Source organism: Anser anser, assembly GCF_964211835.1.
Source record: "Anser anser genome assembly, chromosome: 5".
In the NCBI taxonomy this organism is placed as follows: Eukaryota; Metazoa; Chordata; class Aves; order Anseriformes; family Anatidae; genus Anser; species Anser anser.
Window position 1 is genome coordinate 42,302,055 of NC_139725.1, and position 13,736 is coordinate 42,315,790.

Here is a 13,736-nt window from a genome sequence, read left to right on the forward strand (position 1 = left end):
TTTAATTACTTAAACAGTAAACTGTTCATGTTTCTAGCAGAGAGAGCACTGCATTAAACATGTTCTCATGTGATTCAATTCAAGTTTATTTTATAAGCTACTGGAGCACAGTTTAAAATTACCAGTGCTTTTAAGTGAAAGTCACACATAAGTAGAGAATAGCTTCACCTGTTAAGTAATAAAAAGAAAATCAGATGTAATTACATAGTTTATATCCCCCAAGCTTGTATTTGTAAAAGAGTTCCAAAAAAGTGAATCAAATACATCACAGGCTATATAACATCAAATCCACTATATAAAAAATGGATAGATTTGTTTTGTTCTGCAACTCAGACCCTATAAATCTAGTTGTTACAGGCTTTGTTAGCATACAAGAGTCTAGAGTACTTTGAGATTTATCCTTGATATTGTGATGTTTGTTAAATGTACTTTGTCATTTTGTATTAAAATGATATTTAAAACATACTTATATTCTTCCTACGTTGTTAACGTCAAGTGTTTTGTGTTAACTGTCAAAACAACTTGATTTAGGAAACGCATGAAAAACTGAACAAGTCAAACTCAGAACTCAACCAGGAAATTGCAAATCTAGAAAAAGAACTGGAAGAAGAAAAATCTAAGCAGTCAGAAAATGATAACTTGGTAAGAATAAAAATAATCCTGTCTTTGTTGCGCTTACTCTTCTTAATGTTTTTTTATTATTCCTATGGAATTATACTGTCTATTATATTGTCTTATTGTCTATGGGGAAGACAAACTATTCTTTGTTTTTTTAAACAAAAATTATATTTCCCCGTTTGTGTCTCCTCAAACTCCCTGTGCCATACTGGAAAAATAACACCCATGTGACAAATGTTCAGAAAAAGAAGTCTTTTCCCTGATTTGGCAGTAGCAACCTTCTCAGTTTGAAATTTAAAGTAACTTCAGTAATTGCCTGAACTTTTTCAGTCAAATCTGTGGAAGAAGCTATATAAAAAACTAATAATTTTCAGGTGGCTGAAATTGAGGAGAGATTGGAGTCTTTAGAGAACAAAGCAAAATCTATTCAATCACAAGTTGATGAGGTATGTCCAATTCTTATCATTTGTTTTCAAATCTCCATAATTTCTCTATTTTCCATGTAGTTACATTTTCAAAATTTTGTCTATTGAGGGTGCAGAATTGATGTGCTCTGTAAACTAAGCAACATGCTAAGGCTTCTTACTTCTGTGCGATTTAATTTAGCAACTTTTAATTTCATATAGTGATTGGTATTTAGTGGGGAGTACCTTGTCTTTTCTTTACCCTTTTAATCCACAATGATACAGTGTTGCAAAACTTCAATCAACAAAGGCTGTTGAAATTGTGGGAAAAATGTGAGAATGTATATATCGTAAGGATAGAAAAGTTAAGAATGAGTACAGTAATACCATGGTGACCCTACTTGTTGTATCTTCACTTACACTGTTGAAACAATACTTCTTCCTTTCAATGTAGGCCAAGTCCACCCTAAAAGTGTATCAGATTAATACAGAGAGACTCAAGACATCTGTTCAAGATGCAGTAGATGAAAACTGCCATCTCCAGGAAAGTGAGAAACAGGTAGGTTCTTCCTAGTTAAATTCCTTAGAAATTTTATATTTTCCGCCAGCGCTGTGTAAACATGACTTTTGTAAGGAGTTCATTCTCCACGTCTGTGTTAGTATTCCTTGAGTGCTCTAGTAAATGGAATGAGGAAGAGGATATGCCTTTAAAATTAAGTTCTGTTGGAAAAACTTTGTCAAAGATAGTCTTATATTATTAAAAACCAAACAAAACTAATTCTAAAGAAACATCCAGAAAGATCAGTGAAAAAGTGAGCATGTAAGTAATGTGGGACTGATAAGAATTTTGCTGGGACCTGAAGGAAGGCAGAGAGATTTGAGCAAGTCTGCAGCTAGGATCCTCTGCATTGGCAGAGAGCAAATGCTTATATTTGATACAGAAAACAAAAAAAAAAAAATGAAGAAACTGCAATGTATGTAAAAGGCAGGTAGGAAACTTATTATAGTATCACTATGAATAAATTAGTGGAAAGTCAGATCGGTAATATGAAGATACAGAAAGGACTGTTACTTCCCAAATTTTAGCTGTTTATTTTCCTTCACGCTGTAGCTAGATCACAGAATGGCTTGGGTTGGAAGGGACCTTAAAGACCATCTAGTTCCAAACCCCCTGCCATGGGCTGGGACACCTTCCACTAGACCAGGTTGCCCAAGGCCCCATCCAGCCTGGCCTTGAGCACCTCCAGGGATGGGGCAGCCACAGCTGCTCTGGGCAGCCTGTGCCAGTGCCTCACCACTCTCTATAGTATTTCTTCTTCATATGTAATCTAAATCTTCCCCATTTTAGTTTAAAGCCATTCCCCCTTGTCCTATCACTTCGCTCCCTGACAAAGAGTCCTACCCCAGCTTTCTTGTAGGTCCACTTTAGGTACCAGAAGACCTTTATATGGTCTCCCTTTGGCCTTGTCTTTTCCAGGCTGAACAACCCCAACTCTCTCAGCCTGTCTTCATAGGAGAGGCATTCCAGCCCTCAGAACCTGAGAACAGATCCCAAAGAATGCTGGTTATTTTTAAAATGTTCAGTGTATGCAGTAGTCATTCAGTGCAATAACTAGTTTTACAATGAAATTATAATATTCTATAATTAAAACAAAAAATCTCAACACATTAAATGTTACACGGAATGTTTCATTTTTATAGATATGTGCTTCTTTTCCTGCCTGACGGATGATTGTTTTTGTTGTCTGAATTGTATCAAGGTACCTACCATGCAGAACTAGAGGCACAGGACTTTTGGTTTTGTCTTTTTCTATTGAAACATCTTATATCAAACATACTGATTCAAGGGGTAAAAAAAAAAAAAATGGAAATAGAAAATTTACTGTTGGAGGAACATTCCAATTCTGCACAACTCTGTTCTCAGTAAAACTTTTTAGAAAGGGCGTATGTTTGGTTTCACAAAAAAAAAAAAAAGGAAGTAGAAGATGATAGAATTATATTACATACTGTGAGTGGAGAAGCAGTAGATTTTGGTTTTATCACTGCGAGATTAAGTTGCTTAAAAATTGCTTTCTTTCAAGTGTCAAGATTTTTTTCAAATCTTTACATAAGTTTCAGTGAGAGGGATGTGTCTAATCTCGGTGCTTTATTTCAAATGTCATAGTATGTACTTAGATAAATTTAGAGAAGTAGAACTCAAAGTCTCAACAGTTTTTTTTTTTTTTTCCTGGTAAATTCTTGGTTTCAGACAGAAATAATCTATTTCTTTTTGTGAAAGGAGTATTCTTTTTTTCCCCCACTTAAAAATAGGGCTTACAGTAAAGTAGTACTGAGTGCTGAGAATTACTCTACATTTTATATGCAATAATTTTCTATCAAGCAAGCCCAGGAAGAAAATCAGGAAAACAGCTTCCAGGAGGTAAATAACTTGTCAGGTTCTTAGATAAATAAGGTTTTTTGTATTCCTTCCAGATAAAATATCTTGGGTATAGTAGTTCCTTAACCACATTATTTAGGATGAATTCCTGCACTTTGTCATTAACTGAGCTTTGTTGCAGTGTTTAGTCATTTGAGAACATTTGTATATGTTGCGTTTTGCTCTGCTTTTTAGTGGATAAAGAACCTGGAAAGAGTTGATAGGACCTGATACCTGCTTTGTTTGTGTTTTCTTTTATGAGGTGGTTGTAAGCATGTAAATTAGTTTACTGTGTTAGAAGATCTATATCCCTTTTTTCTTTTTTCTTTTATTTTTTTGAAAGATGGAATTTCACTTATGCTCAAAAGGTAACAAAGATGTTCTTTGTTTACAGAAATTAGAGTGCTTTCTTCCTCTGTCCATTGGCACTAATGGGTCGTAATCTTCTGGCACATCATAGCTTAACCATTAAAACAGATGTGCTCTCTCGGATTGATGTGTCAGAGAAAGGATTGGGCCTTTTAGTTTGAACAAGGGAACTGTTAATGAACTCAGACTTCTTGCTTTATGTGGTGTTTTTTTCCCCTTCATTAGGAACATCAGAAATAAATGCTGCTTTAGCTCATTGCAAATCATTTCTTGTAATTCTTACAGGTATATAAAGTCAGGTCAATTTATTTTCTCTTTGGCTTCATGTGGAAGGACTCTCTTAAGGTTTAGCTTCCCTTTGAGGAATGACTTCATGATAAATGTAGTTGCCTGTGTATGTCTTCTGAGCAGCATTAGCAAAGAGTGTTTTTGTTTTATCTGTAATTTCTAGTTTGCCTGATGCTACAAATTCATATATGGCTTTTACTGCTTGAAAGGTGCAGTTGTGTGCCAAGTGGTGTTCATCCAATTCTAGTCACATACTTTGTTTTACACCTTTCATTTTATCTTTGATAACAAGTGTTCAGGCTTGTTTGTCTACTTGCATGGCAGTTCCCCTGTTTAACTCCCATTTTCTGGTTTTATTTTTAGTATAACTTTCACTTAGGTTTTTGTTGCTCAACCTAGCTGTTCCTTTCTGTACACTCACTGCTTTTAAATTGATTGCCTGTTGTACAGCTTTGAACAATATTCTTTTGACATTCTCTTAAAACAAATAGTTCCCCATGTTTTTGTACTGTATGTTTTGTCTTTAAAGCTTGCATGCATATCATTTTATTCTTACAATGTGAAGGCATGATTTACTTAGCTAATTTATTCCAGTGTTTTTTAATAAACTAAGTGCTTACATGTACTAATTGCTTTACTACTGTAAAGTACTTTTGTGAAATGAGATTTTACTAGGGAATATCTATCAAATGTAACCTTGCAATTTGCCTGTTGTTTAGGCAATGACAAAGACATGGCAATGTCTTTAGACAATGACAAAGATACATACAATTAAGTAATGATTACATGCAGTTGCTGTGATTTTCATTAATGGAAAAACTCTTTTTAAAATAAAAATTTAAAATGTCATTAAGAAGTGTGGAGGAGAGCAAGGGAGATAGTGTAAATGTCCAAGTCTTGTGAATTTAAGCAGCTGTCTGAAAAGCTTCCAGATGTTCCTCACCTCACCGACCTCTCCTAGGTTGAGAAGACAGCTATAATTTCAAAAGTGTATGTGCATGTTGGGGAAGGAGTCTTCTCCCCTCTGTCCACTCCTCCCCAGTGTTCATAATTGTTTGTTACACAAATTGTCACTTTTTATATGCATCGCTGTTGTCACATCATGTGATTTTAAGTGAGTGGAATAGTAAATGAACCATTTTGCTATTTTTTAAATGGTCTAACAACTAATTACAAGAGTTATTGTAGTTATATCAATGGGACAATAACATAGAAGTCTTATATTTGAATCTTGAGACTTTGTCTTGTAGTCTTCTTGTTTAATTCATATTGGTGGATGAGAGGTTAAAATTCTGCTTTTGTGTATGTAGATAATATGCACAACAGACTGAAGTGCTATTCATCTTTGGTTCTTTGTTATAATGAATAATCACACTAATCTAGTATTTCCCTTTTTAGCTTTTAAAAGAAGCTGAAGGATGGGATGAACGATTTAGTGAACTAAATGAACAAACAAAAATGTTTGAATCATCTAAAACAGATATAGAAGAAGTATTGAAAAATAAAGAGAGTCAAGTCAAGGTAAATTATGACCGGTAGCACTGAATCGTATTATTCAGTCTGATGCTAACCATTAAGTTTCAAGAAGATATAACAAACTCTCCTTTTCTTAATATGTGTTAAGCTGGTTTTTTGTTTGATATGTCCATCCTCGAATGTCTCCTTTCCTGCTAAGCAAAAAAGGTTGCTTAGCAGCACAGTGGAGCAGTCTGACAGCCTTGGAAGACTGCAGGCTAAACAAGACCGTAGCACTTTTGGTTCTGATTGAGTATTTACTCTTTTTTGGAATTTGGAGCATGGGTTTTGGGGACTTATTGTTACGTGCATGTACCATATATGCCCAAGCCTTGTGAAAGGCTACTTACTTGGGTATCTGAGGTATCTTTGCTAGGGCATACCTGTTAACCTGCAGGTATATGTTTTAGTGGGAAGAGTAATGTCAGACATTTAGAGTCCTATAGATGAGGCTCGCTTAATCTGCTAAGGGAAATAAATTAGGATTAGAAATCCTGGAAAAGTAGTTGGAATTCTAATCTCATTTTCATTGTTTGTATTTATTTTTCTGTTCTTGTTTTGTGTGGGCTTTTTCTTAGTCGCTGACACAGTACTTGCTGAAGATGAAAGACTGGAGTTCAGCAATCAGGGATGATGATGACACTGAAGATGATCACTGGGACACTGATATAAAGGGTGAAACAGAAAATGGAGAGCATTTAGGTATGATATGTTTTAATAGATGTTTTAAAAATAGAGAACCAACAAAATTCCAGGAAAGTGGAAAGATCAGTACTTCAAAAACTGGGTTTTTAAAACTCACCCAATTTTATTCATGTCAGACAGTTAACTGATGCTTGGAAACCTCTGGAAAGCCTGTGCTACTGTAGGGTAGCATGTGGGTATGCATTGTCATAGGGAAATGTAAGGACTGAGTGCTCAGTCTCTTCCAGGATGCCTTGGCAATGATTCTCAGACATCTGTAGATAGAAATGTTGCTTTCATTTTTTCCCGAAGCTCCTCGAAGCAGTAGCCCTGTAGGTCCATAGAGTCTAATTTCTGCTGCTTCCTTGTCCTTACACAGCTGTTACAGGTAGTATAGTATTACTGGGGATATAGGTGTAGGTCCTCTCAAAACAGCAGCACAGAAGAGCCTTTCCGCCTCCTGATTCTTGCTGCAGGTTCTTTTTTGTTAGTGCTGATTGTAAAATAGGGCACAGCACAGTAAGTTCTACAACGTGTGTTCACCATCTCACTCTTAATAAGTGCATGCTGAGCTTATTTAGAAAATAGACAACCCCCCCAATTTCAAATTTGCTTATGTCTATCGTGGCATGTTGGGGATTGCATTTTTTTATAAGAACAAGATAAAATGATACGTTTTGAGTAGTAAGCTCTGTCACAAACCTTTCTGTGCTTTTTATGTTGACATATTCTATTCTGTCAATCAGATGATCAGCAGAAACGAACTGTAAAGAAATTGATCTATGCTGCAAAGGTACGTGATTTTAAGAAACTTGTGGATGGAAGGGGGGGAGACTACATGGAATATATGCAATTTCTTATGGTAAGGTTAAGTGCATATAGATATCTGTGTGCACTTAGTATTAAAACCCAGCATTTTTTGATATTGATTAAATATTTTTGCATGCAAACACTTTCCAATAATCTTAAGTTCCTTTTTTAATTTTGACTGTAGTTAAATGCTTGTTTAAAGACCATGGAAACAGAAAGAGATCAAATGTATTCAAAATTGTCTGATGAAAACAAAGCCAAAGGAGAACTTACAGGTAATTAAACAATGTTACTGGCTGTCTTATTTTCACTAAAAACTGAATTAAGTTTTAATATAATTCTTAATTAATTAATTCTTTCATAATATATTATGATTAATAATAATATCTATTAATATATAGATCTACTTGTCCTTTAAAATGCCTTTTTGAGTTGCTTAGCTATTTTAAATAATTTGATTTAAATTAATTTGATTTTAGAGGTAAAGCAATTAAAATTTAGTGATTTATATTAATCATAAAGCACCATTTGCAAGTTTTATTGTAGTCTGTTGGAGTATAGAAGTTACATAATCTTAAAATACATGAACAACGTGATGTTAATATACATAATACCTTTAAATAAATACTGAACCTGAAACAGTGGAGTTCTAGTCTAAATTTTAAAACTATCTACTAAAATGTGTAGTTTAGTTGTAGTGGGTGGAAGCTGAATAGTTAGTAAGACATACAATACTGCATTTAGAGAATCAAAGCTAGAATTATTTTTCTCTGTTTTTCTTTGTTGTGTAGGTCATACTGAATTAAACTGTATAAGATGAAAACACTGCCACTTCAATTAAAAAAGTCTGTAACTACCAATTGCTTTTGTAGATAACAGCCAGCAGAATAGCCATCATGTTTGAACATACTGTGATTTGTTATTTGAATGATGATATGCTCTATAAAACTGTATTTTTTCATGCATGAGGGTCATTTAGCCTGACTCCTTATGCTGGCACGTTTTCTAAATCGATTTTAACTCTGTCCCATAAAGGTATTCTAGCTTACTTGAAGTTTTATATCTTTTTTGAAAAGAGGCATAAGAATAATAAATAGGAAAGGAAACAGGACTGATATTAATTTGGATAGGTAACAAATCTGAGTTATTCCTTCAGGCTACTGAGCAACGCTTTGTGTGGCTAAATCTGCAATATGATGGTAACGATTTTACTCTTTTAGAGTGGAATAATTACAATAATAAAAGCTCCAAATTAAAATTTATATTGTGAATTATAAAACTGCAGTGTCTAGAGAAGCTACACCATTTAGAGGGAAAACAAAGGCTAGGCATTTGCTCAGAGCTGCGCTTGGTAGAGAGTATAATGCTGGCTTCCCATCAAAGGACCAATACTGTTTCGCAATTTGTGTAATTTACTGAAATGTATTAATACATATTACTGCATACATTATTAAATCAATATAGTAGCAGAGGCTTCTACAGACTTTTTCTGTCCTAAAATGTTACAAGTATTTTAATTTTGTAAACTGTACGTTGTTCCCAATTATCTCTAATTATCTATAATTATCTCTAAATTTGACAGAGCGTATAGAAAACCTCCAAAGTGAACAAGTTTCCTTGCAGTCTGAAAATGAACGCTTTGAAAGTGAAGTTCAAAAGCTTCAACAGAAACTCAAAGTAATGACTGAGCTTTATCAAGAAAATGAAATGAAACTACACAGGTGCTGGTTCTTCTTGACTTTTATATTCAAACCTTACTGTCTGAGATTTCACACATTTTGATTTGGTTGGCTGAAAATTATTGGAAGTTTCAATACTGCTTTCCAGAGTTTTTTGAAGTAGGAAGTAGTAGGAAGACCCTGTTATGTTGCACCTTAATGTACATTTGTGATCACAGTAATTTTATACTAACTTTTTCTGTGGAAGTAGTGGTATATTAATTTAGGACTTTTCCACAATTAAGTACAGAAAAAAAGATAATGTGAGAAGCGACAAATCTAATCTATGAAATAAGGTGGGTGAAGTTGGACAGCTTGACTTCTAAATGAATGTATGCTATAATACATGTATCAAAGTTGCTGAAAGACAATCAGTAACTTCTTTAACAGTTGGGTGTGTTTTATATAGTGAAGGGAGCTACTGATGTCTGTGGAAGACTGGCGCTATATGTAAAACGAAGCTTAGGAGTTAAAATGTGGCCAGCTATTAATGGTGAGCAACATAGAACCTGTGTGAATTTGGCTTTCCTCACCAACAAAGACGCAATATGAAGGCTGTGCAATCTGTCTCCCAGTAAGGATGACAGTAGGTAACGGGACTTGCTGACCAAAATCAAATACAGAAAGGACTGGAGGTCCAGTTGATTGGGACAGGATGGAGCATGTAATAACTTTCAGAAGTGTGTGTGGCTGTGGTAGGATCAGGAGGGAATCATTTTAAGGCACTAATTTACATTTTTACTAGCCAGAAAATTGTTTTTTTAAGGAGCAAACATAATCTTGAGGGCAGCAAGAGAAGCAGTACAAGTCTTGATTTTGTATTGAGCGATATGCGGGATGTTTTTCAAGTGATGCTTTCAATAATAATCTGCTTTGTAGTTTGTGTAATACATGGGTGACTGTCATCCTCATAGATGCAGGAAAACCCCAAATCCACTACATTAACATTTGATTTTTAAAGGGGAGGAGGGATAGAAAGGAGCTTAATGAAAAGAAGTTATTTAAAGATACCATGCTGAAGTTCAGCAAATATATGATGCTTGTCAAAGACTACAAGAGACAAAAAGGAGTGGAGAGAAGTTGTTGTGGTGGAGACAGCTAAATAAAAGAGGATACTAGTACTAATGGGACATCTTTTAAATAGTTATTGAAATGGCACTGAAAGATAGTGTAGTTCTGCGTGTGGTTGTCTATTTGTACATTTCTGCAAATATTTCCATTTGCAATACTAACTCCCTAGGGCAGTAATTTGCAAAAGGAAAGCTTGAGTTTTTGGGAGCTTAAATTATCTTCCAAATTGCTTTTAGGGATAGCGATAATGCTTCATTAAAAACAAAGCAAAACAAAAACTGAATAAATACATAAAAACTAGTTCTGTTTATGCCGTTTTATATGTTACCTCTAAAGTTCTTTATCTGGATAAATACCATCTACACATCATGCCTAACTAATTTGAGATTTTTTTTCTTGGACTGACTACAGAATTGTTGACTTAAAATTAAGCCGAGTTTGTGAATTTTCTTAAAGGAAACTGACAGTAGAAGAGAGAGAACGCCTACAAAAAGAAGAAAAGCTCTCTAAAGTAGATGAAAAAATTAATCATGCTGCTGAAGAACTAAACAGCTACAGGTAATTACAAATTTTACTTACTATTATGACTTCTTCTAAAGTGAACAAAAGGCAGTAGAGAATTAATAAGAACACCAGCTTAAGTGAATGCGTTTTCTTCCAGATTCTTTGGTTTACTTTTGTTTGTGTGTTGTTATATGCTAGTAGGTGTGTAATAATGCATACTATTAGAGTTTCTGTTTTATTAAAAAATACAAAAATTAAAATGAGAATGGAAGACCACTGAGAACGTTTCCATAAGAATGCTGTTTGTATTGAAATGTTAGCTTTAATGGAATGGTAGAAGTGGGTCTCTATCTAGTTCCCTTTAGTGAACATATTAAAAATTTAAAAAAAAAAAAAAAAAAGTTAAAAAGAGAAAGCTGTGAAATAAATGCAACATTCAGCTTTCCCATAGATCTGAACATATTTGTTGTCTAGTTTTAGTATCCTATTTCTGTATCTCTAAGCTTTTAAATAATATTACTGTGATGTGGGAATATTTTCTGTAATTGTTTTGTAACTGTTTTGCGTTACACTAGCTGTTTACATATGTTCTTCTTCATTAGCTTCTTGAACTACAGCATAATTCTTTGATTTGTAATGTGTATTTCCCAGCTTCCTTCAATGTTTAAGGGTGTATTGACACTGAAGTGAATGATACGGATCAGTGATGCTTCCTGAGGAGCTGATTAATCTTTCTCTGGAATGTGAAGCCTTTGTGGACATTTTTCAGTATTCATTTAGGAATACAGAATTCACTCTTTCTGATTTACTCAGAACGTATCTTTGGCCCACCTGCTAAGAGGGTGCAGAACCTAGAAAGGCTGTGCACTAGGCAGCTGGCAACTAGGTGGCATCATACTTCCTGTGGTCTTGCAATAACTTCAGTGCAAGTAACTGTCCCCCAGAACTGACTGCTAAACTGTAACAGCGTGAGGTTCTAGCCAAGTTAGTACAGTTGCTGAGCTGGCTGCTACAGCATGCTGTAGGGTGATATCCTTCATGCTGGAAACATATCACAGACCACTGAACAGCTGGGGAGTGGTTGATTCTAAGGATCATGTGGCACACAAAAATGACGGAAGCAATGGAGATTCTAGTCTTTAGATGATGATACTTTCTTCTAGATACAAAAATTATTTTTTAAAATAATTATACTTTGTGTTAACCATTGTGTTTACCATCTTTAAAATTATTTTCCTCAGCATTTTATTACAGTGTCATAAATCCTATTTTTGTTACAGACAGCGAGCAAAAGATCTCGAAGAGGAGTTAGAAAGAACCATTCGTTCTTATCAGAATCAGGTATGTCTTTGTGTTACTTGGCATTGATGCCAAGTGGGATGGATGTTAATGCAACTAAAATACCACTTTCCATTAAGTTGTTATAGTGAATTTGGCTTGTTCTTTTGTTTTGTTTTTCTCCTTGTCTTTTTTTCGTTACCTATTTTGTCATCTGTTTTTTTGTGGACTCATTCTCTTAGTAGAGATCACTAACTTTATTAAAAAGTAAGTTCAGTTTAAGCTTGCATGTCTCATAATAATTTACCTACACATTGCATTTATGACTGAGAGCATATACTCAATCTTAAGTTTTCTTTTTCAAATGAGTAATGCACTTCAGTAATGATCTAATAAATGTCTTTTTCACAGATTACTTCACATGAGAAAAAAGCTCATGATAATTGGGTAAGTTCCAAACACTAAATTTTCTTAATTCTGTATGTCAACTACTGTTTCCCTTTTCAGTGGTTTGAATAGCTTGTTCTATCACTTCTAAATTTTTTATTAAAAACAGATCATCAAAATTAACCTGTTACCTTTAAACCTACTGATTTCTTGCAGAAATACACAAAAGCATGTTAAAAATACTTTTGTCATAGAATAGTTGCAATAACTAAGCTGAGTGAGCTCTGAGCTCAGTAGATTTGAATACTACAATGTTGTTTGCTATAGCACTAAATCTGCTTGAATAACATGTTACTATTTAACAAGTGCGTGGCATTTTGCTAATAATAAAAGCATTTGGCCTTGGTTCGGTGCCATTTTAATATTTTTCCTGGATGTACTCCACTCTTTTTATCTGCTAATAGAAGACATTATGTCCTGTAAGAACAGTGTGTTCCGTTGACAGCTTCCTAAGAATGTTGCTACAAAATGCATTTTTTTTTTTTTTTTTTTACCTTTTTTTCCAAACAGGAAGCTTTAAAATATCTCCTGACTAATACATTCTTCAGTTTCGCAGAATGGTCTGTATGAGATAGTCCTGTTAAAAGTTATGGCACTTCATGGTCATAATATTACAGATTTGAATTGTATTATTTTAAAATAAAACTTACATATGTAAAATTGGAGAGTTTAAATCTTGTATGTGTTCTGTAGATGCTTCAAAGCAGCTATAGCCAAACAATTTAATTCCTGCAGTTTTAAGAATCTGCAGGAAAACCGTATTGTTTCCCAAAAAATTTGGGTAGTAGAACTGCTAGTGTCATTTGGTGACGTTGTGAAGCTGTTTCCTATGCTTTATACATGAGTCATACATCATGAAAATACAATCTGAACACTTCAGATAGAAAAATGTATTGGATCTAGGAGCTGTCACATTTATGAAGCATTTAATTAATAAACGGCAATATCTAAGCATCTGATTTTTGTCCTTCTTGAAAGCTGACAGCCCGAGCAGCCGAAAGACACCTCAATGATATAAGAAAAGAAAATGCACATAACAGACAAAAGTAAGTGCAGTCCTGATCTGATTCTAAACAAATGTGATTTGGAATGTGAGTATGTTTTGGATTTATGCAATTCAGTATTTTCTAGACATAAGTTGATCAATGGTGAACAAGACAGAGCAGAGAGCAGTGCCCCATTGTAGCTCTGAATGAGGGGGAGTCATTTGAGGATTCTTGTAATGATACTATGCAAGAAAATATGAATTATGTGAAGTATTGAAATATTTCAGAAAAGAAATAGAATGTAGGTCTAGGACTCTAGCATTTTGATGGTACTGTTTTTTTAATAGGCATGTATTAACCAGAAGTTATGATTACTAAATAATCTCGCAGTTGTTTAGCTCAGAAGTTAATACTGAGCTAACAGTTGAGGTGTGTAAGGGGGAAACCTTTAGATATACTGCTAACTAACATCTGAAGTGCAACATAGAGTACTCACGAGAATAATGTTGTGCCTAGGAGTTATGACATCTAACATGCCACTTCAACTTCTGAATTACAGCTTAAATGCACTAGCATAGAGAAATACTTAAAGGAATTCTTAAATTCAGAGTTCTGTGATATCTCGTCT

General features: G+C 34.3%; 1 protein-coding gene across 3 annotated transcripts in view; it reads left to right on the forward strand.

The window, feature by feature from the left end:
* MIA2 (MIA SH3 domain ER export factor 2) overlaps positions 1-13,736 on the forward strand; it is a 36,177-nt gene that overhangs the window by 13,603 nt on the left and 8,838 nt on the right. For all 3 annotated transcript variants that reach the window (XM_083837589.1, XM_083837587.1, XM_083837588.1), the window contains 12 exons: positions 532-642; positions 993-1,064; positions 1,477-1,581; positions 5,494-5,616; positions 6,189-6,312; positions 7,041-7,087; positions 7,289-7,379; positions 8,687-8,825; positions 10,350-10,451; positions 11,678-11,738; positions 12,087-12,122; positions 13,101-13,168. In XM_083837589.1, the coding sequence (XP_083693715.1) occupies positions 532-642; positions 993-1,064; positions 1,477-1,581; positions 5,494-5,616; positions 6,189-6,312; positions 7,041-7,087; positions 7,289-7,379; positions 8,687-8,825; positions 10,350-10,451; positions 11,678-11,738; positions 12,087-12,122; positions 13,101-13,168 (1,079 nt within the window). The remainder of the gene's footprint in view (positions 1-531; positions 643-992; positions 1,065-1,476; positions 1,582-5,493; positions 5,617-6,188; positions 6,313-7,040; positions 7,088-7,288; positions 7,380-8,686; positions 8,826-10,349; positions 10,452-11,677; positions 11,739-12,086; positions 12,123-13,100; positions 13,169-13,736) is intronic.